This window comes from Nyctibius grandis, chromosome 7 (assembly GCF_013368605.1).
Source record: "Nyctibius grandis isolate bNycGra1 chromosome 7, bNycGra1.pri, whole genome shotgun sequence".
NCBI lineage: Eukaryota > Metazoa > Chordata > Aves > Nyctibiiformes > Nyctibiidae > Nyctibius > Nyctibius grandis.
In genome coordinates, this window is record NC_090664.1 from 56,735,457 (window position 1) to 56,755,683 (window position 20,227).

General features: G+C 46.2%; 1 protein-coding gene across 21 annotated transcripts in view; it reads right to left on the reverse strand.

The window, feature by feature from the left end:
• The window catches only part of OBSCN (obscurin, cytoskeletal calmodulin and titin-interacting RhoGEF), a 200,480-nt gene extending 181,923 nt beyond the window's left edge, over positions 1-18,557 (reverse strand). For all 21 annotated transcript variants that reach the window (XM_068405371.1, XM_068405372.1, XM_068405382.1 and 18 more), the window contains exons 1-3: positions 18,311-18,557; positions 7,865-9,009; positions 255-524 (exon numbers count right to left, since the gene is read on the reverse strand). In XM_068405371.1, coding sequence (XP_068261472.1) covers positions 255-524; positions 7,865-8,996 — 1,402 coding nt within the window. In that variant the 5' untranslated portion in view covers positions 8,997-9,009; positions 18,311-18,557. The remainder of the gene's footprint in view (positions 1-254; positions 525-7,864; positions 9,010-18,310) is intronic.
• Positions 18,558-20,227: the final 1,670 nt, after the last annotated feature.

Here is a 20,227-nt window from a genome sequence, read left to right on the forward strand (position 1 = left end):
TATCTTGTGCAGCAACACAATCTGTCCATGCTCTCTGACCCCATGCCCCAGATACACCCCAGCAGGAGACCCAGGAACCCACTGACCGACCACACGTGGCTCTCCTCTCACACCGTAAGGGCATCTGCTGCTCTTCGCTGCACACATGCATGGGGTAAATGCCATTCACAAGGTCAAGTCTGGAGTCTCACGCGTGAATCTCACACTTGGTAGGTGAGACTTGGCCGATCTGAAACAGCAAGAGCCTTTCTTACCTTGGACAGACAACTCCGCGATGGTCCTGCTCCCTTCTTTCATCTCACAGATATAGACAGCATCATCATCTGTGGTGACGTTCTGGACAGTGAGTCGGCGATATGTGCCCTCTTCTTCGATGTTGTATTTCTTGCTCTGCCGGAGTTTGGTTTCCTCCTTGAACCAAGCTGTCTCTGTGCTAGGAACAGGCACTTCACATTGGAAGGTGGCAGATTCCTTCTCCCTCACTTCAAGATCCTTCAGTTTTTTCTTGAAGGGTATTGAGGGTTCTTACGAGGATAAAAAGAGAAAGAAGAGACAAGAGTTTACGATTGTCTGTGGTAAGAGGTGTGAAAATAAGTCAATAGAAAAAAAATTAAACAATAACTCTCCTTATTAATGATATTTATCTTGAGCTGCCATCCAAACCCATAATCAAACCTTACTACAGTAAGAGTTCTGCTCTCATGTAGAAAAAATCTTATATCCCACTAGAAGTATTTTAAGGACTTATCTATAAACCGAAGCAGGATCAGTCTGAACTGCAGTACCTGCCCCACAACACCACACAGAGGAGTTTGCTGCAGTCCAGAGCAATGTGAACAAGTTGGCGAAGCAACAGGTTAATAAATTCTGCTCTTGTGGCCTCCTTGTCCTCTAGCATGAACATCTCTGCATGGCACCTTGCTGAATGGCTGCACAGCCTTCAGGTGTACCAGCCAAACCTCCCAGTTTCGTATCATCAGCAAACTTGCTGAGAAGACACAATGAGAATAAAAGAACTAGAGAAAGAGCTCAAGTCTCCCAACTGCCTCTGCTTCCCTCCAGCAGTGGGGCTGCAGTGCTCTGGCTTAGGCAGAAACCAGAGTGTAGATCAAACATGCAACACAGCTGCATGGCAGTGAGGGAAGGCATTTTAGGAACAGAATAATGTCTAATTCCAGTGACAGCTGCACTGTGAAATCATCCTGATATCCCAGCACTAAACTGGAGAAAGAGGAGTTGGACTGAAGAGGACAGCCAGTGGTCACAGCCACGGGACTGGCACAACAGTCGTGTCACAGACTTGGATTAGCCAGTGCTGATGCCTCACCACTCACACTTCATGAGAGAGCATGTCTACTTTCATCTTCTAATTACTGCACCAACTCCCAGCCCTTTTTTGTGACTCCATTCTCCCTCTCCCTGACCACACACACACCCTCCCAGGCTAGTAATTTCATGTGGTCACTAGCAGTAAGTAATGTCAAGTGTTAGTCTAACAGTCAAACAGGATTAGACTTGTTTTAGATTTATAAGCCCATGCCCATGGTGGCACATTCCACACAGGATGTCTGTGGTCTAGAGGCTGGAGAAACACAAACTGAGGCCCTCAAACTTCCCACATCCAAACTTTGATGTCCAGGAGCCTCCGTTTTGTAAAATTCAGATCTGGTAGCTCAGTGCATAACTGAGTCCATTACCTGTCCCCTCCTGCTCCACCATTAGGACGGGAGCTGCTACAGGAACAGTTCTGTCTTTGATCTGGTTTGCTCTTTTCTGAATTCAAGCCCTAGAAAATCATGTGTTCAGTTTTGCAGGTCTTTTATTCAGCCCCTGGCACAGCCACAATTGCAGCTGTCACATAAACACCTCCAATATTTTCTAGCTGAGCACAGCCTGGACAGAGATACCAGACTCCAAGGGCTTGACAGGACACCTGGAGGGAGCAATGCTGTCTATTACCTTGGTTGTTATCCTGAGATTAAAACCTGACTGGGAACCCATACGATACCTTTAGGAACATGAAGGTGACTCTAACCACATCAACTTGGTTATTTTCTTAAAAAATATTTTGCCTTAATGCACCTCAATTTAAGGCAAGTCAAAGTCTTGCCTTGAAAAGCCTTCAGCTATGGTTACACAGACCTGCTCTGCTCGCACCCCACATGTTAATTATCCTTTTTTCTTTAACCAACAGGCAACTCAGACTCCCGCCCTGCAATCCCATATATCACCTCTGGAAGCACCCTGTGTAGTCAGGGGGAATGAAGCAGTTGTAATTCTCATGCCATGGGAACAAGCAAGAACATCACAGAATCACAGAATCAATCAGGTTGGAAGAGATCTCTGGGATCATCGAGTCCAACCGTTGCCCTGACACCACCATGTCAACTAGACCAGGGCACTAAGTGCCATGGCCAGTCTTTTCTTAAACCCCTCCAGAGATGGTGACTCCACCACCTCCCTGGGCAGCCCCTTCCAATGGCTAATGACCCTTGCTGAGAAGAAATGCTTCCTAATGTCCAACCTGAACCTCCCCTGGCGAAGCTTGAGGCTGTGTCCTCTTACCCTATCGCTAGTTGCCTGGAAGAAGAGGCCGACTCCCACTGCACTACAGCCTCCCTTCATTGATCAGAAGGATGCCAGCCTCTGGGAGCTGGATGCAGCACTACTGTGTGGGATAGAAAGGAGTCTGGAGCTGACACTGAGAACACACGGACATGCCCAAGGGCCAAAAAGAAATACGAGATGCACCTGAGAAGCACACAAGTGTATTCTCACACTTGGAGCAACTGGCCGTATCGTTAACCCCTCTCCCTTTACAGTCACTAAGCAGTATCTAAGGTAAAAAAAAGAAAAAAAAGAAAAGCTACTCCAGGAAAAAGCTCTTAAGTGTACAAACACAGAAGACTGTTTGACATGTTTGACTCTTTCGTATATGTTGCAGTAACAGCACTGCTTTTCCGGCCAGGGAAAGCAGGGGCAAGGCTATCTTTGGCAGCTTGAGGTCATAGATATCCTCTGAAAACAACTTTGCTTTCATCCTTCTGGCACGTGCACACGTGTCTTATCTTACTCTGAACAGGGCTTCAGAGAGACAGCAGCTGATAAACTGAATTGAAGCCTAGGATTCACCCAGCCCACTGCTTTTTCTGCTTTGGAGATGTGAGAGAGGCTCCAAAACCCACCAGCCTCCTCTTCCTGAGTATATCTTCATGCTCTTCACATAGTCTAGCATGTACCTGGTCAGACAGAGGGGGTTAGTTTTGGTCAGGGGACTACAGAAGGACCACAGGTCTCTTGAGAGTAGGCATCCCAGACTATTCATCTGGCCCATAACCAGGCCCCTGCCCAGGTCAGAGAGATGCTCAGAGAGGTGGTCAGGAGGGGACAGTGTCTCCAGCTGATCAACAGGCAATCCAGATCTCAAGGAAAGCTCTGTGCAAGGCAGGCAGCTCTGACTATATAACCATGTAATATTTACATGAAGAAGACTTGTTCTAAGGATGGAAGCACTAGACTTTACACCAGCTTTTCCATGTATTTTAACCAGCTAAATGTGAAAACAAATAAATACACTTATTCACCAATTGGCCAGCATGGTGGGTTGAGCAGAGACCTCTACTACTCCCACTCCACATTGGTCTGACAGAGCCCAGTCTGTCAGATTTTGACATTTACATTGTGAATTCTCTAACGTAGGGATCCTCTCTTACGTGTTTGTACAGCACCCAGCACAATTCAGAAATATTCTGTGCTGTAACGACTATAGGCATATCAGGAAGAGCTACTGCAGATAACAATGTTATTTAATCTGATAAACTCCATAAATATTGACTACTCATTTCTAAATGCCTATTTGACATGTATTACGCTTTCACGGGGTAATTCTCAATGTAAGCTCGTGCTAAGTACGACCCTAATATGGAAGATAAAACCATTTGGCTAGCAACCATTTTCCTTGTTATCCAAAATGTTCATAATATCTGAAAATGTCCTTGTAAGATAAGCAAAAAGTGAGCTGGTTAGAAATTATTTAACATTAAGCAAGAAAGGTGATTTCTGGTTTCTCAGTTCCACAGCAAAATGCTGATTCTGCTCAAAACAATTGTTCAAATCTCCTTTGAGAAAATCTAGGTGGTTTGTGTCAGAAGGTCTGGAGTGGAAACATGCAGGATCATTAAAGAAAAACAGGGGTTTTTTTTCACTTCACCTTGATATTCACCTGCGACCAGGTGATCTGCTGTGGTCCTTTTTGGAAGCCACAGTTTGATGGCTTCCTGAGCACATCCTCTCCCAAGGACACTCTCCCAGCTGGGCTGTGTCTCCCACAATACAAAACACTTCCAGCTCTGCTCAAGTCATCAGAGCTTATGGCAGGAGAACAGCAAGCGCAAGACATGGTGCAGACACAGCTGACACAGGCTGCAGTGGGGGAGAAGAAGCAAGAGGTACCTCAACTGTACATCTTGCAAGCTGGAAGAGCAGTTCAAGTGGATTCCACTTCATACAGAATACAACCAGAAGTTTGAAATGGTGTTTTCCTGATCATTCCAAATCAACCATTATGTAGAAACATTTACTTCCATGAGAGCTCAGCGGTGTGAATTTCAATGGCAATTCTGCTTTGTCCTTGTAACACCTGGACTCCCAGGACATGGCTCATTTTCATTAACTCAGAGTGCCCTGAGAGGTCATTAAAATTCGTCTCTAGTATCAGGATGAGTTTTTAACTTTTTTTTTACTGTACAGTTTTTTCTATTAATCTGTTTTTAGCCAAAGCAGAAATACTCATTAAGGAATAAAATGAAGGCAATAAAATTTCTAAAGAAGGAGAAATAAGAGATAAAATGAGACATCTACAAAAACTTGCCTCGTGGGAAAAATGTGAGATAGAATCAGCAAAGCAAAACCCTGAGGGAGCATGGAGCAAGAGCAGCTCATGGAGCTAGCAGGAACTTGCAGGACCTTAGACCAGCTATGAATTTGGCTGCTTGTCTTGAGAACATATTTCTCCAGAGTGTCACAGGCTTTTGTTTGGTCCATACCAAGAAAACTAGCAATGAGATGATGTTATTTTTTAAAAGCAGGTCCTGCTAACACATATTTTGCTAAGAATAGGTGCAGCCTGCAAAGAAGCCAATGTTTCCTTAACCTTCTCAAGGCATATCTGTCTGCTTGACCTGGTCTTCTCAATTGCCTACATTTCCTCTTGTCTATTCCTGGCCTTCTCACAGGCTCTCCATTTATTATTCCAGGGGCAAGTTTTTCCTCTGCCTAACAAAAATGATCTAGTAACAGTAAGAATATGGAGAATCTTTCCAAAGGGAGCTATCTAAAGGTACATGGACAAGCTTCCACCGTCTTGTGCCTTTGGTCTTCTTCCTAGTTACTGTCCTTTCCAAGTTTCCTTTCTACCTCCACGTTTCTAAAGTTCTCTTTCAGATCTCAAATGTGACTACCATGATAGTGGTCATCCAGAATCACTTCAGGTCAGAGGGATAATAAAGTGGCCTCAGCACCAGCCTGTTTTTCCAGTCTCTATCCTATTTGGCTTACAACCTTTAACCTTTTCATACAGTATCTGATTACTGTATTCAGGGACTCAGATGAACATTGCTTGGCCCAGGCCCAAAGATGGAGACCTGTACGCTGTTCTCGCTAAATTTACACGTGGCCTAGGGATGTCTCCAAAGCCTTCTGGAAATTCAAGTTGAATATTCATGTTCCTCCCATCCTCTCTGGTCTTTGGTTTGTCAAAGAGGTTTACTCTTGGGAAGCATTTCCTAACTTTTTACAGCTCACATTTCAGCTTGTGATTTTATCCCTGCTCTAGACACGTTTCTGAATCTGAGTAATCAGCTCTTGGTTTTCCTTAATTGTGAGAGTGACTACCTGCCCTGTAGCCTCTCTTTTGAGATTTATGGCTGATTCACTACATCTCATTTAGAAACAACTCAAAAATCTTTTTTTCAACTCAATGACCTTTAAGTCGTATGCTCAGAAAAGTGCTTACAAATGTGTTGAGTCCCAAGGTCTAGGATCAAGATTGACAGAATATAGGAGGCTTTCTAGAGGAGGTCTGACCTGTGCAAAGAGAAGGTTGTGTGGCAAGTTGACCTACCTCCCTAAACCCAATGGCAGATGAACTAATGGCATCACCAATGGCATAAACAACAGAATTAAAAGCTCCCTTTGCTGCTACATCATTCTGAGCTGTCTTTGGAGGGCTGAGAAGGACTTCTGGGGACACAAAGGAGAGTCATTATTCAGGGCCTAATTATAACCAACACATGTAGATTTTCCATGGCAGCCTTGGCCTGGTCAGAAAGCCCAACATGGTATAGTGCAACGAAGAAATAGACCATAAACATTTCCACTTCAGCCCTCTGACTCACAGGCATCTCTTGACAATGGACATTGATCAATAACCTTTTCCAATGATGCTTACTCCCAGACCTGCTGCTTCCCACGCTTTCCCCATCTCCTTTGGAACAGGTTGCACCCATTGAGAATAATCAAGTAAGCATGGGCAGAGGGAAGGGTGTTTGTCTTTGCAAGACAGGTTTTGGGCAAGTAGCAGAGCTTGAGCCATCCTCAAAGTGAACACCCACCCAAGGGCCAGGCTTGGTCTTCAGCTCTGAGTCCCGGCTCATGAGGTAATCACAGCTTTATGGGAGAGGACAAATGCCTTTCCCAACACCACTCAGCACCTCCAAGAAATAGAAATGAGTGGAACAAGTGCCAGCGAGTTCCACAGATCAGGTGTCACTGACGGACATGGGCACTGAGTCACCGACGAGAAAGATGATGAGTGTGAAGGGAGAGGTCCAGAAAAGGGAAACCAGAAAACCAAATAAAAGCTGAGAGTCTTAAAAACAGGTATGAAACTCAGACCATTCCTACTCACTTGGATTTCTACTTTATTTTGTTGCCAGTCAAAAACACCTATTTTGTCACTCAAGTGGCAATGCCTTTTACATCTGAGAGTTAATTTGCAGGTGCTGCCTGGGTTGTGAACTGCCTGCTGTAACCTTGCCAAATAGGAGAGCAGCTTGAAAATTAGAGCTTCTTTTGTGAAAATATGTGTCACGTTTTTGTCACCATTCTGAAGAACTTGGTCTGACCTCCATGAGCATTGAGGGACCCTCTGAAGGCAAGTTCTTCACCACTGACCACAGCAAACAGAGGCAACTTGGACCTGACGGAGTTCTGGGAGCATGCAAGGACTACGGGCTATCCAGCAACACCAGCTGGGAAAAGGCTGAAGAGCCTGGCAAGAACAAGGCTGCTGGTGGGTCACTGTACGGAACTCAGATGGACTGTAATTAGAGTTGGAGTAGGTCCCCCAGGGGATCTAAGGCAGCCTGACACACTCAGCTCAGAGGGAGGAGTTTCCTCTACTACTGCTTAAACGGCACGTGTGTGCCAGTTTGACTAAATCCTGTGGTGAATGTAAACCCAGATGTGATTAAAGCCTGGAGGGTAAGATGGGACTTTAGCAGTCACTGACCCAGAGGACGGTAATGGATCTCTTAGATTACTATAAAACCAGCACAGATGGGAGCTTTAGAGATCTGGTTCATCCCAGCTGCCCCACAACCAGCCAGTTCTACATCATCTGTCCCTCACTGGTGCCCATTTATTGCCCTTCCTAAAACCCCCCAGTGATGAAATTCTCTTCCCAGGTCATCTATTCCAGTGCTTAACCCGCTTTACAGCTGGAGGGCTTTATTCATGCCTAACCCACACTCCTTTGCAGCAGTTCGATGGCAGAAGTTTTGTTCATGCTCCCACCCCAAACCAGAAGTGCATTGACTGTCTCCTTGCAGGCATGTCCACCCCAGTGAGAAACATAAGCACCCACCTTTGACAGTGACGAGCACGGAGCTGTACGTCTGGCCTGCCAGGTTGGAGGCCGTGCAGGTGTACAGCCCGTTGTCTATCTGCTTGCAGAAGAGAATCTTCAGCACAAAGTTCTCCTGGTCATCCTCATAGATGACATGCCGCCGCCCTTCCACAATGACCTCGTTGTCCTTCTTCCACACAATCTCTGGCTTGGGCTCGCCCGTCACGTAGCAGCTCAGCTTGGCGTGCTTCCCCTCCGTCACGCTGCACATGCGTGTCAGTGCCCCAAAAGTCGCATTGTGGGCCCCTTTGGGGGTAAGTCCAGCCGCCCTCTCGTAATCCCGGGAGAGGCTGTAGCCGATGCCAGACAACCCTTCTGCCTTGGAGTAAGACTGGGCAGATGTTGAATCAAGAGTCCCATGGGAGATATCCATCTTCCTGATCTCCTCCCGCCTCTTTTGCAAGTGAGACAACAAGGATGCCGTCTTGCCACTACTGGTATCAAAGTGGCTGCTGCTGCCCGGGTTGGAAGAGCGCTGTGTTTCCACCACCAGAGCGGCCGAAGCGCTGGCAGAGCCGATGGGATTCTCTGCCCGGCAGGTGTAGGTGCCGCTGTCCCCCAGCCGGGCACGCTGGATGGTGAGAGCATTTGACTCCCCAGCAGACTCAATCTGGAAGCGTCCAGCATCAGCCCGGTTCCTCAGGTGTCTCCCATCCTTCTCCCAGTTCACCAAGAGGGGAGGGCTGCCCTGGATTTTGCATTTGAACATGGCGTCTTCTCCCAAAGTTACTTTGATGGAGGAAGGTTTCTGGATGAAGTATGGGGCTGACTCCATTACTGTGGTCTCCTCTCCAACTTTGATGCTGACAGCTGCAAAAGCTTCCCCAATAGTGTTCTTGGCCCGGCAGATGTATTGGCCACTGTCCTCCAAGCTCAGGTCATAGATTGTTAGCCGATAGAGATCTCCATCTTCTGTGGTTTTAAACCTTCCCCCAGACTGGACTGGAAGTTTGTCCTTTTCCCAACTCACAGCTGGGACGGGGTTTCCAATGATCTGGCAGCTCAAGGTGGCATCCTTCCCCACAGACACCATAAACGCCTTAGGCCGGGTCAAGAAACGTGGGACTCCACTGAATGAGCTGTAATCCATCTTGGCTTCCTTCCTAAAGGGTGAGAAAGAAAAATGTCAAGAGAGAGCGGATTAGATGGTGCAGGCAACAAATTGCTGCACTTCCACAGTATCAGTATGTTTGTAATCTAAAACAGTCGTGTTTTCATTGTCCTTCTCATTATGGGTGAGAAGGCCTTGGAATATTTTAGGTCTTGCAGATTTCTTACATTTGAGCTCAATAAACTGCTGACTGAGAAGGTAGCTCCTTCCCCACAGGAGTCACTGGGTAAAATATAAGTCTTCAGGCAGTTCATACAGAAAGAATATGATGGTCTCTTTCAGCTTTGGCGCTAGGAAAGTGACCTTCACTAACGCTGTATAACATATGGGCTAGTTCTGTAGCCATAGAGAAACAAAAGGACATTGAGAGGTGTCTACCCATCAAGATACCTCCCCCATCATGCTCATGTCCTCTTCATTTTCATCTCTTTTTCTATCTCACTGCCCTCGCTTTTTTTCAATTTTTATTTTTCTCCTTGCCTTTTCTATTTTTTTTGCCTTTTTTTTAAATTCTCCTTCTACATCATGCCCCATCTCTCCTCTTGCCCTCTCTGGTCATTACCCACCCCTATGTCTTGTTCTCTGAATCATTCACGCAGACCTTACTGTAAACCCCTTTCTTGTAGGGGCCAGCCTTTAGGAGGACACACAGATACACTTGTCATATTATTGACGATATTTCTCTTTATTCCCAGCTTCTGTTCAACACAACCACTGAGATACAGCTACTTTGATGGCGGTGGTAGCCAGTATCTACGGCTTACATACAGTCTCATCCAGACAGTGTAGGGCCAGGCACAACTGCAGTGGGGATGGGTGTTTGTACAGGTGCATGGCTTGGTGCACATGCATCATGTTCACAGGAGTGCAAAGACACGCGAAGGAACCACCATGGGGGATGTACACAGCAATCCAGACAGTGCCAGCCTTCTCCAAGAAAGTCCCACATGGCTTAGGGCTTACAGGAAAGATGTCTCATCACCCACATATTCTCAGCTGCTCTCAGAGGGAGCTGTGCACCAACCTGCAGCTGTTTGATGACATGGAGCAGTCAAGGGGATGAGACTTAGGCAGTGTTCAAAACTAAAGCTCATAGCAATTCCGGTGCCATTGTGGCCCGAGAAAGTCAAAAGCAATCAGTGGTACTAATCTTCACAGCCATGTTGACTCACACACAGAATCTACTCATCCCTGTGCATCTGGAGAGCAATGCAACAGAGATCCCTACCTTCAGGGTCTCCTTGAAGTCCATGTAACACACAAACTGTTACTGCTTCTTCACTACAAACTGTTATTGCTTCTTCACTGTTTCTTACATGGACTCCTGGATGTCCTTCCTTCTGCTAGAGTGAGGCTAGTTTTAATCCTCCAAGAAGCCCTTTTCCATGCATTGGCCAGCATTTACTTTGGTAAGAATAGAACAGCTAAAAGCCTGGTCTTGCAGTCTACAATTACCTGAAGGGAGGTTGTAGTGGAGTGGGAGTCGGCCTCTTCTCCCAGGCAACTAGTGATAGGACAAGAGGACACAGCCTGAAGCTTCGCCAGGGGAGGTTCAGGTTGGACATTAGGAAGCATTTCTTCTCAGAAAGGGTCATCTGCCATTGGAAGGGGCTGCCCAGGGAGGTGGTGGAGTCACCATCTCTGGAGGTGTTTAAGAAAAGACTGGACATGGCACTTAGTGCCATGGTCTAGTTGACAGGGTGGTGTCAGGGCAATGGTTGGACTCGATGATCCCAGAGGTTTCTTCCAACCTGGTTGATTCTGTGATTCTGTGACCCCGTTAGCACCAGTAACCATGCACCAGCTAACTCTCCCTGGGAGCAGGATTAGACCTGACAACACTGCTTTGTAAGAAAAGCAAGTGTCCCAGGTCCAAGCCTCTCTGGAAGTCCTACTCAGAAGACTTGAGTGCACCATTTGTCTCCAAGCTACTACATCTCTTTGGCCTGATGGTGCCAGACATTCCTGTCTTAGCAAGCTCATAGAGTTCCTGTCTGAGCTATATGAAGGGTCTCTACTCAGGGGCGACTGCAGTGCTGCTCTCACATCTGTGCTTTTTCACCTTCAAAGTGCCACACAAAGCAAAATGACCAGGGCGCTGCGTGTTGTAAGTCACTCAGAAGGGAAATAATAACCAGTCACTGCGACAGAAATATCCTTCTTAATCCTACAGCAGTTTGGCTTCCCTGCTGGCCACAGAGCCACCCACTCTCTCACCCAATGGCAGATGCTCTCACAATCTCCCCCCCACCTCCAGCAGAAATCAGTAGGAGCAGGCCAGAAACCTGCTTTCATTTCTTGAGATACCATTTGAGCAGAAGTTTCATTATTTTTTTCCATCCTCCTCCAGCTCCCGTTGCAGTGCATTAACGTTAACGTGCAAATCACTGGTGGCACCAGGGAGTGGGAGTTAGATTAACCTGCTGCATGACCTTGAGGAAATCACTTATTTTCCCTCTGTCTTGGCTCCCCTCCCATTCTTCCTCATATCAAGACAGGGATTGCCTCACAAATAATTATGTGCACAGTGTATATATGACAATGTACTTGCTGGAGTATATGACATATCATGCACGAAAATTAATAACAGATTACAATTTTTCATTCCATTTACGCTGCTGGGGATTGAAAGACATGAATTGCCATTAAAACTAAATAGTTGGAAAGTGGTGGCACAAAAATACAAATAGTATGTGTTATAGTCATTATTACCATTGAAAATGGTATAGCCGAGCTAACCTTCAAACTTCCTTTGGGCCACAGATCTAAGGCAAAACCAAACTTAATCTTTATTCTATATTTAACAGGAAAAATACACTATGTCTATCCTACCCTGTCTCTCCCCCTACAAAGAACATACAAAACTCTTAAGAAGCAGTCAAAGACTTTTCCCTTTAGACAAAATTGATCCTTTCTAAACTAATTCAATTTTGGTTGCTTTTGTTTCCTGGTATCAAGCAAATTTCATTATTACACCAAAAATTTTTAGAAATAAAACACTTTCAAATATTAAATCTGAAAAAAAAAAGTAATGGGGAAAAATCATTCATAGTAAACAATGAAGAGTGCAAAGTATGATTGACTTGCAGTAATTACTGCTAAGACTAACGGACTTTCTGTAGAGTGGTCACCTTCGTTACTAGTTGCAATGAATATACAGAACTATTTTTCCCTTGGTCTCTAACTGGTCTAGAAATCTGTGAACTGGTTTGCACTTCTTTAGTCTCTCTTACTACCTTCAACCTCTGTCCTCACTTGGGCTTTCAAAAGTATTTTACATGAACGCTTGCAAAGGTGCAAGCAGAGAAGCTGCATGAATGGTTAGAAGATGCAGATACGAGCCTTGGGCTTGAGCCAAAGTACATTGAAGTCAGTGGAAATTTCCACTGAAGTCAATTCATTGGCAATCAAAGTCTTCTGCTAATCTGGGGAAGGACCGTTTCAATGTTCAGAAGGGGATGCTGGGATTCAAGTTCATCTCTGGAGAATCCAGCAGTAACGTTCACTGCATTGACTAAAAATTAACAATCAAAACACAGACTCAGAGCTCATGTCCTAATCTTTCCCAGCCATTAGCTTGAATTTCAGGCTGCACTGTGTCATCAAAGCACTTGGATCCATCTTCAGAAGACATTGCCATGTCTCCTCCTTCCTAGTCCCCTAGCCGTTTCTGACAGATGTGTCACTCTGACTCATTTCCAGTTTCAAATCCATAGCATCAAAAAGAGCAAAGAATAAAGTTGCTTCACTTCTCCTTTGAAGTGGACTCTGCATAACATGGAGAAGTGCCTGGAGCACAGAGATGTCTACAGACATAAGCTCTTGGGAGCCAGCCAGTGACCTCTCAGCAAACAGCATCTTCCCTCAAACCACCTGCATGATGTTTTTGTCGCCTGGTCCTCAGGAGATGTATGCACGCCTGGAGGAGAGCTCTGCTCTGTCATAGCACGGTGGGTGCTCTCCAAGCCTGGCTTTTACAGGGGTGGGAGCAGGAATGCTACTCACTTCCTAAAGCTCTTGTGCATCCTCCTCCCTTGCCCTCCTGTGCTAAACAGTGCCCAAACAAGCCCCAGCTGCCCACTGGTATCTCTGATAGTCAAGAACAGTTAAAACACAGGGAAGCTGCTGCATCAGGTGCCTGTTGCTCTTGCTCCTGAACCAGACTGGTGCAGCAAATCCATCCAAGATGTTTCTTTCCAGTGGCCATAGCTCAAGGTCCAGCCTCACTCTCCCATTGCTCCCAAACACTCGCCCAGTGTTTGCAAATCACTTCTCTCCATCAGGTACAAGCCACTGTGTCCACAGACCTCCTAGTGCAAGGTGAAGATCCCATGTCCTGTGCTATAATCTACACTGCACCTCGCTCTCTACCAGCTTCCACCACGGACCCTCACACTCAACGTTTCTTATGCCATTATGAATGGCCAGGATGCCAGAAGGAAATCCAGAGATCAGTGAGAACAGTGTGTGCTCATCAGTATTACTTTGATTTCTAACATGGTAGGAAAGAAAAACAGGGTTTATTCCTTGCTCTGCCACTTGGAGCACCTCTGCTATGGAGACAGGCTGAGACAGTTGGGGGTCTTCAGCCTGGAGAAGAGAAGGCTCCAGGGAGACCTTCTAGCACCTTCCAGTACCTGAAGGGGCTACAGGAAAGCGGGAGAGAAGCTTTTTACGAGAGCATGGAGTGACAGGACGAGGGGGAATGGTTTTAAACTGAAAGAGGGGAGATTTAGATGAGATATTAGGAAGAAATTCTTCCCTGTGAGGGTGGTGAGACACTGGCCCAGGTTGCCCAGAGAAGCTGTGGCTGCCCCCTCCCTGGCAGTGTTCAAGGCCAGGCTGGATGAGGCTTTGAGCAACCTGGTCGGGTGGAAGGTGTCCCTGCCCATGGCAGGGGGGTTGGAACTAGATGATCTTTAAGGTGCCTTCCTACCCAAACCGTTCTGTGATTCTATGATTCTATGAGAAAGTTGCTCAAACTCTTGTGTCTTCAGTCCTTGTCTGAAAAAGGGAGTAAAAACCTTGTCTTATGGGTGTTGAGAGCATGAAATCCAGTAACAGGCATGAAATCCTGACTTACAGCAAGGATGAAGCTGCAATAAGTATCTAACACTCAGATCAAACCATTTAGACAGGCTGCACCAGATAATCTACGTTGTATAAGTTTAAATGGGATAAAATGCATCACATAAGTTTAGGCTGATAAATAGATTTAGGAGTAAGAGGGAGAGGGTAACCTTGTGACCATACCAAAAGGACAAGATTTAGTATTTCTACAGTGCAATTTGTTAATCAATTTAGTAAACAATTGCACTAATTCAGATACTTTATATGTATCAAACTTAAAAAACCTGGTAACTCTCTGCAAGTGCCAGGGCAGCTCCCTTGGAAGCAACAGGACTGACAAGAAAGCATGAATAAACCTGGTCGGTGCAAATGCCCTTTCCAATTAATCTCAGACATTTACCAGTGTCATATTTCTCCTTGTAATCCCTCCGTGATTAATCATTTGCAGCAGAGATCACATTCCCATCTGGATATTTCTGAGCACGCCGAAGGCAAAGTAGCAGCAGTTGTAATTTTACTTATGTCTTTATTCATTCAAATTTTCCCTGGTTTATGTTTGAGGGAAAGAGGCACAAGTGCACAGACCTGCCAGATAATGCAAATTAATCAAATCACTGCCCAGGAACTAACACATGGCCATGCAGCCAGTCAAGGCCTCCCTACCCACTCTCTTTCTGTCTTTGCCCTACACCTACTTCCCCATGGACAAGAGAGCAAGTCCCTGGGAGTGGGAACAACCTCAAGCTACTCCAGTTCCTGCTGGAGTAATCTGAGGTGGTGCTTATTGGGAGATGGAGAGTCTTGATGGTGGTACCATCACTCTCTTGACCTCCTGTGATTCACTGTGCTGGCTGATGGGTTGGTTTCAGGTTCCTTCATCAATGTTGAGCTGCTTCTGGACAGCCTTAACAACCTCTCAGAAGACAGAGGTCCCACACCATGGCAACTGCCCCCCCAAGCAGTCACCACGTCCACCATGACCCTGGGCAAAGAGCAAAAAGCACCGGGCAATCGATCTCATAAAATATTCCCCAGACTAATGCAGCCACAAGGAGCACACCTGCATAATAGGAGACTTTGAGGATGTAAAGCCCAGGTAAGGACAGACACTTAAACCTAAGAGACTGCTGACGTCTGAATGCAGATCAGGAGCATGGAGGTTCTCTCCAACACCACATTAAGACTCATCCCATGCCTGCTTGCTCATTTTCTCAATCATCTTTTATCCTTTCTTTCCCCAAGCAGCAAACTGTTGTTCTGAGGTCTTTTTCTTGCCTTTAGAATTCACATTTCCTGGACTTTCTCCACAATGCCAACAGCTAAACCTTGCACTCCTTCCTCTCCTGATGGGAAAAGTAAGATTCACAGGGAACCTCCCATCTCTGGATCCCCAGCTGTCAAAGAACACCACTAAAACAGAAGATCCAGATAAAAATCAAGGCAGCGTTGGTATTACTGTAGTTTACACGACATATCTGCATGTGTTGTTCCACCTAAAAACATCAGGAAAAAGTATCTGTGGGTGGGAAGGGAAGTTGATGGGTCATAAAATGGGAAATTTGGATTTCCTTTGATGTTTAAAGTTCTGCTGACGGAAAACAGCAGCATCCCAGCTGCCCTATTGCTTCTAACAGCCTCCTGGGGAATGGACAGCTTTGAAATAGCACAAGTATTCAGTGTCAGCTGCAAGCTCAGTGACATCAGATGGGCACTGATGGATGCCCACAAGCCATGACACCAGACAGGGTGCTTTAAGGGTGAAATGCACACCAGCACACCCAGTGCTACATGCCCATTACATCTCTAAATCAGGTGTAAGCAGAGATTTGCGCCACTGCACTAATCTGCAATGGCAGAATTTATCTGATGCCCATTTCATCTGAGCAGGAACGGTGTCTGTCACTGAGGAGCTGGCCTCAGAGCTTAGCTCGGGCTACTCTAAATTCCACTTCAGTGAGGGAGAACAGATTTTGGCATGTCCAAAGGTCATTTGATGAGCAGATGGAAGATCTCTCTGTGGTGATTTGGAGGATCGGTCTCCATGCGCTGTAGGAGATGCCAGACATAAAGTACCTGCAATAAACTAAGCCTGGTGCAATAAGCTTCTAATGACATTCCCTGTCATCTATTGCCTCCATAGTGAGCCAAAGTCCACGGGAGATGTTAAGGGAAATTTCACAGCAGGTCAGGGGCCAACATGGTGTTAAACTTGGTGAGCAGCCCTCAGCAAAGAGATGGCTAAGCTCAAGGCAGGACAACCTTACATTTCTGACCTTCAGAAACCAACCATCTAGGAAGGGACCTGCATCCCCTCATGCTCCCGGTATCAATCCTTCGTCAATAATCTGAATATTTCCAATGACTGGCAGTAAACAAGAGAGTCAAACAAACCATTAGAAAATTCCAACAAGAAACAAGAACAAACCGCATGGTTTGTGCACACTACCAGGCAAGGCAGGCAGGTCGCCTTCCAGTCACATAAGCAAGCACACACTTAACGTACACCATGGGACACTGAAGCCACTTACATGATTTATATGATTAAAGAACATGCTTATCTTTCCTCTGATACAGAGACAGACCTATTGCTTGTAAAGCTCATCCCTCCTTTAACCATATGGCCACCAATTACTTTCAATCAACACACCAATAACTTCAAGGAGGTCCATGCAAAGAAGGGATGACTTCTTCCTACTTGGTTTTGCTACAGCACAGGGGCTTCACTTCGGATTCCCATCTCGATGAAGCTACAAAACAACCCCAGAAGCTTCCAAAGGACTAAAACTGCTCAGATGAGCCCCTCAAGACTCCATGGCTGCATCTTTTCCTTATATTTTTTGAGCCTAAAGGCACCCAGGCTGCTCTGACAGTATGTAAGAAAAGGCTACAACACAGGGGAGGTCTTGGGCATACAGCGGTGCTCGTTCCTGCCCCGTGGGAGTGAGAAGGCAGAACACAGAGGGAGGGAGAAGACAAAAATTCTGGGTTTGCCATCCTGGGGACAGAAAAGGAGGGAAGGAAATTCTAGCAATTTAATCACAAATGTCACCCAGCTGTATTTTGTTTAACATGGAGGCCCTGGAGAGAGCAGCTATGGTAGAACCCCAGCTGTAAGGACACCCCAGTGTCTCCTTGGACAACAGAGGTTGACAGCTTAAGCCAGAAGAGCTTTAAAGATCCAGAGAAACAGTGGATTCACACTCATTTATTGTACTTTCTTGGTCTCACGGTTTATAAGGTTAGACTTTTACATATCTGAAGCTGGCAGCACTACGTTACAGCTGCACTAACGCACGTTTCCTCTCCACATGCACGCACGCATAATTGCATGTAACTTTCTCTCCCTTGCACAAATAAAACCAGCACTGAACCAAATAATCCCAACTCTTAAATCCTTTGCATTAACAGAAAAATAAACCTGCTTATCTTAAGCTAGAAACACCGCCTCGAGTTTTAGCACATGTGATTTCCTACGCGAGGGTGTTGCAGGATCACAACTCCCACGGGGACAAAGAATTCCCTCGGTGACAATTAGCAGCGAGGCTCCAACCTAAGTCCTTGTATTTTAACAAGTGGACGTCACTGTCATTACAGCCGCTCCACCCCATTGAGCTGGAAGGCTGAAAATAGCCTCAGCTGTCGAGCTCCATCTCCCCCCAGCTCTCGTCAGAGCCATTTGTAGAAACGCGAGGAGGGTGGGGGGTCACAGTGTGAATCGGCATTGACGCTGGAGGGAAACTCAGAGGAAAAACAGCCCTTGCTGAAGAGAAAAGCAGCACTGAGATTATGCCCAGGAAATAAAGCTTTTAAAACCACTCCTTGCTGCCACCTCTCCACAGGAACCAAATCTGTTCCAGGCCCTCCATGCACGCTGCTCCGTCTAATTTGGGGACAAAGTGTGTCAAGTAGAATCAACAGCTTTCAACCTGATTTTCCTCTCTTTTCTGCTCTCCTTTGGAGGTTGATCTTTGCTCTCTTGATAACATGGCCAGAAGTAATTAAGCAAAGCAATCCATATTTGGCTCAGACCAAGATGGATTTACCACCTGCACCTTCAGCTCCATCCTCAAATATGGTTCATAAAGCAAGACATACTCCAACATAGGAACACTGACATAGAAATACCCTCACCCCTCCCTCAGCTACAAACAACATTCTCCACTTTCTGCTGGATACCTGCGTCCCCAAGTCCGCTTCTCTTTAGCTGAAGGTTTAGGTCTTACCTGGAGTCTTCTCAGTCTGAGGAGAAACAAAGCTCTGGGCAGAGTAAGAAACAGCCGATTCCTACTGAGATGACAGAAGGGGAAAGTAGGAAACGGGGAACAGAGGAGATGGGGAGACCATGTTGGTTTTGGTTCCCCTCCTCCTTTCCCCTCCAGGAAAATAAAACAGAAACCCCAGCGATGGCAGGGATGTGCAGCAGAAGGTCCCCCCAAGTCCCCCGGCAGAGGCTTTGCTGCTCGGGGTTAGGCTGTGCCGCCCCACCTCCCCACCCCTCCTCTGGGTTGTCCTCCTCAGTCAAATCGCTGACGTGCTTTGCTTTCCCTCTGCAGCCCAGCTCCAAAATAGCTCTGGGTGTCATTTACCGGGGAGATTAAGTTTCCTGCAGGAGAGAGGCGAAAGGGCATCGTTTTAGGCACTCGTTGGGACGGTCCAGCAACAGTGGGGGGACAAAAACCACGAGAGGTGTGTGTGTTTGGTGGTGTGGGGACAGGCTGTGGCAAGAGGGTGGGTCAGAACCGCTCCTCAGGGGTCTGTCCCAAAGCCAAGTGATAAATGTGACGTGGGGACTCGGGAACAGGCAGCTGCCACCTTATCAGCGTCGCACACTAGGCAGGAATTCCTTTCCAGAGGCATCAGATCAATAGTAGGTTTATTTATAACCTCCCAGGCAGGAGCTGTCACGATGGCGAATAAACAGCAAGTTAATAAAACCAAGTGTATCTCTCCCTTTCTCAACCTAAGCATATCTCTCCCTACCTTTTTGCCACGTGAAACTGAAGTGTCTTCAAAAACGGTGCGAGTTGCACATACACAGCATCTTAGAGGCTCAATATCGTATTTTTGACATTTACCAGCAAAATTGGTATTTTTTTAACAATTTCCTGAACACAGAGCTCACACCAACCCTTATTAGCAATCAAAGTATTTTGAATTTAGAAGTCATTTGTGTTAACGATAGACAAGGTAGAACAGAGCCCAGCAGGCTCCCCCACAACCACTTTACCTCTGTGCAGCTATCAGGAGTGAACTATGAGATACGCTTATTTTTGGCAGTAAACAAAGCAGATAACACGCTGCAGAGCCCGAGGGCGTGGATCAGCTAAAGACATGACAGTATGTTGTGTTTACTCACTTTTCAGGGCACGAAAACACCAGCAGTGGAGCAAAATGGAGTTGTATGAGAGATTTTGAAAGCAGGGGCTGAAAAGAGTCAGAGGGACCAAAGACAAGGAACCACAGTAGCTGCAGTGTCCTGTTATCGGGGAGGAGGAACGGCTGTTTCTGCTTTGCACACAATAGGAATCTCAACTCTTGAAGTCTAAGTCTTGCATTGGGTTCGCAGGGCATTTGGCTACTGAAAAATAAAATGTGGAAGAGAACCAGCATGACCTGAGTGCTAGTGCTTGAAAGCAGAGCTCAAGGAGAAGGTGACAAGGATGAAAAGCAATAAGATCAGAAGGACTCCATTAACTTCATGCAGTGAGATGACAACGGACAAGGACGCTGGCCAGCAGGAGACACTGAAGCTATCCTAGGGCTGGTTTCTCTACAGGGAAGAAGCTGGGCAGTGGTTTGGCCTAGAAGCAGATCATGTTTCATCCCATGCAGTGACCTGCTGAGAGCAGGGCTGTCACCTGCTGGAGAACTGACCCAGGGATGGAAGAGAAAAAGCCACAGCAAGTGTAAGATATACCATCATGGTTGGACTCGATGATCTCAAAGGTCCTTTCCAAGCAAAACAATTCTGTGATTCTATGAAGGCTTCCAAAAAACAGTTATAAAGTTCCTACACCTTTTTCAGTGCTTCCCTGCCCTTAACATTAAACCTTTTTCTACGTAGCTAATCTAAACTGAATGCCTAAATTCTCAAATTCCTCCTGTAATTTAGCCCTGTCTAACCCCGAACAGCACAGACA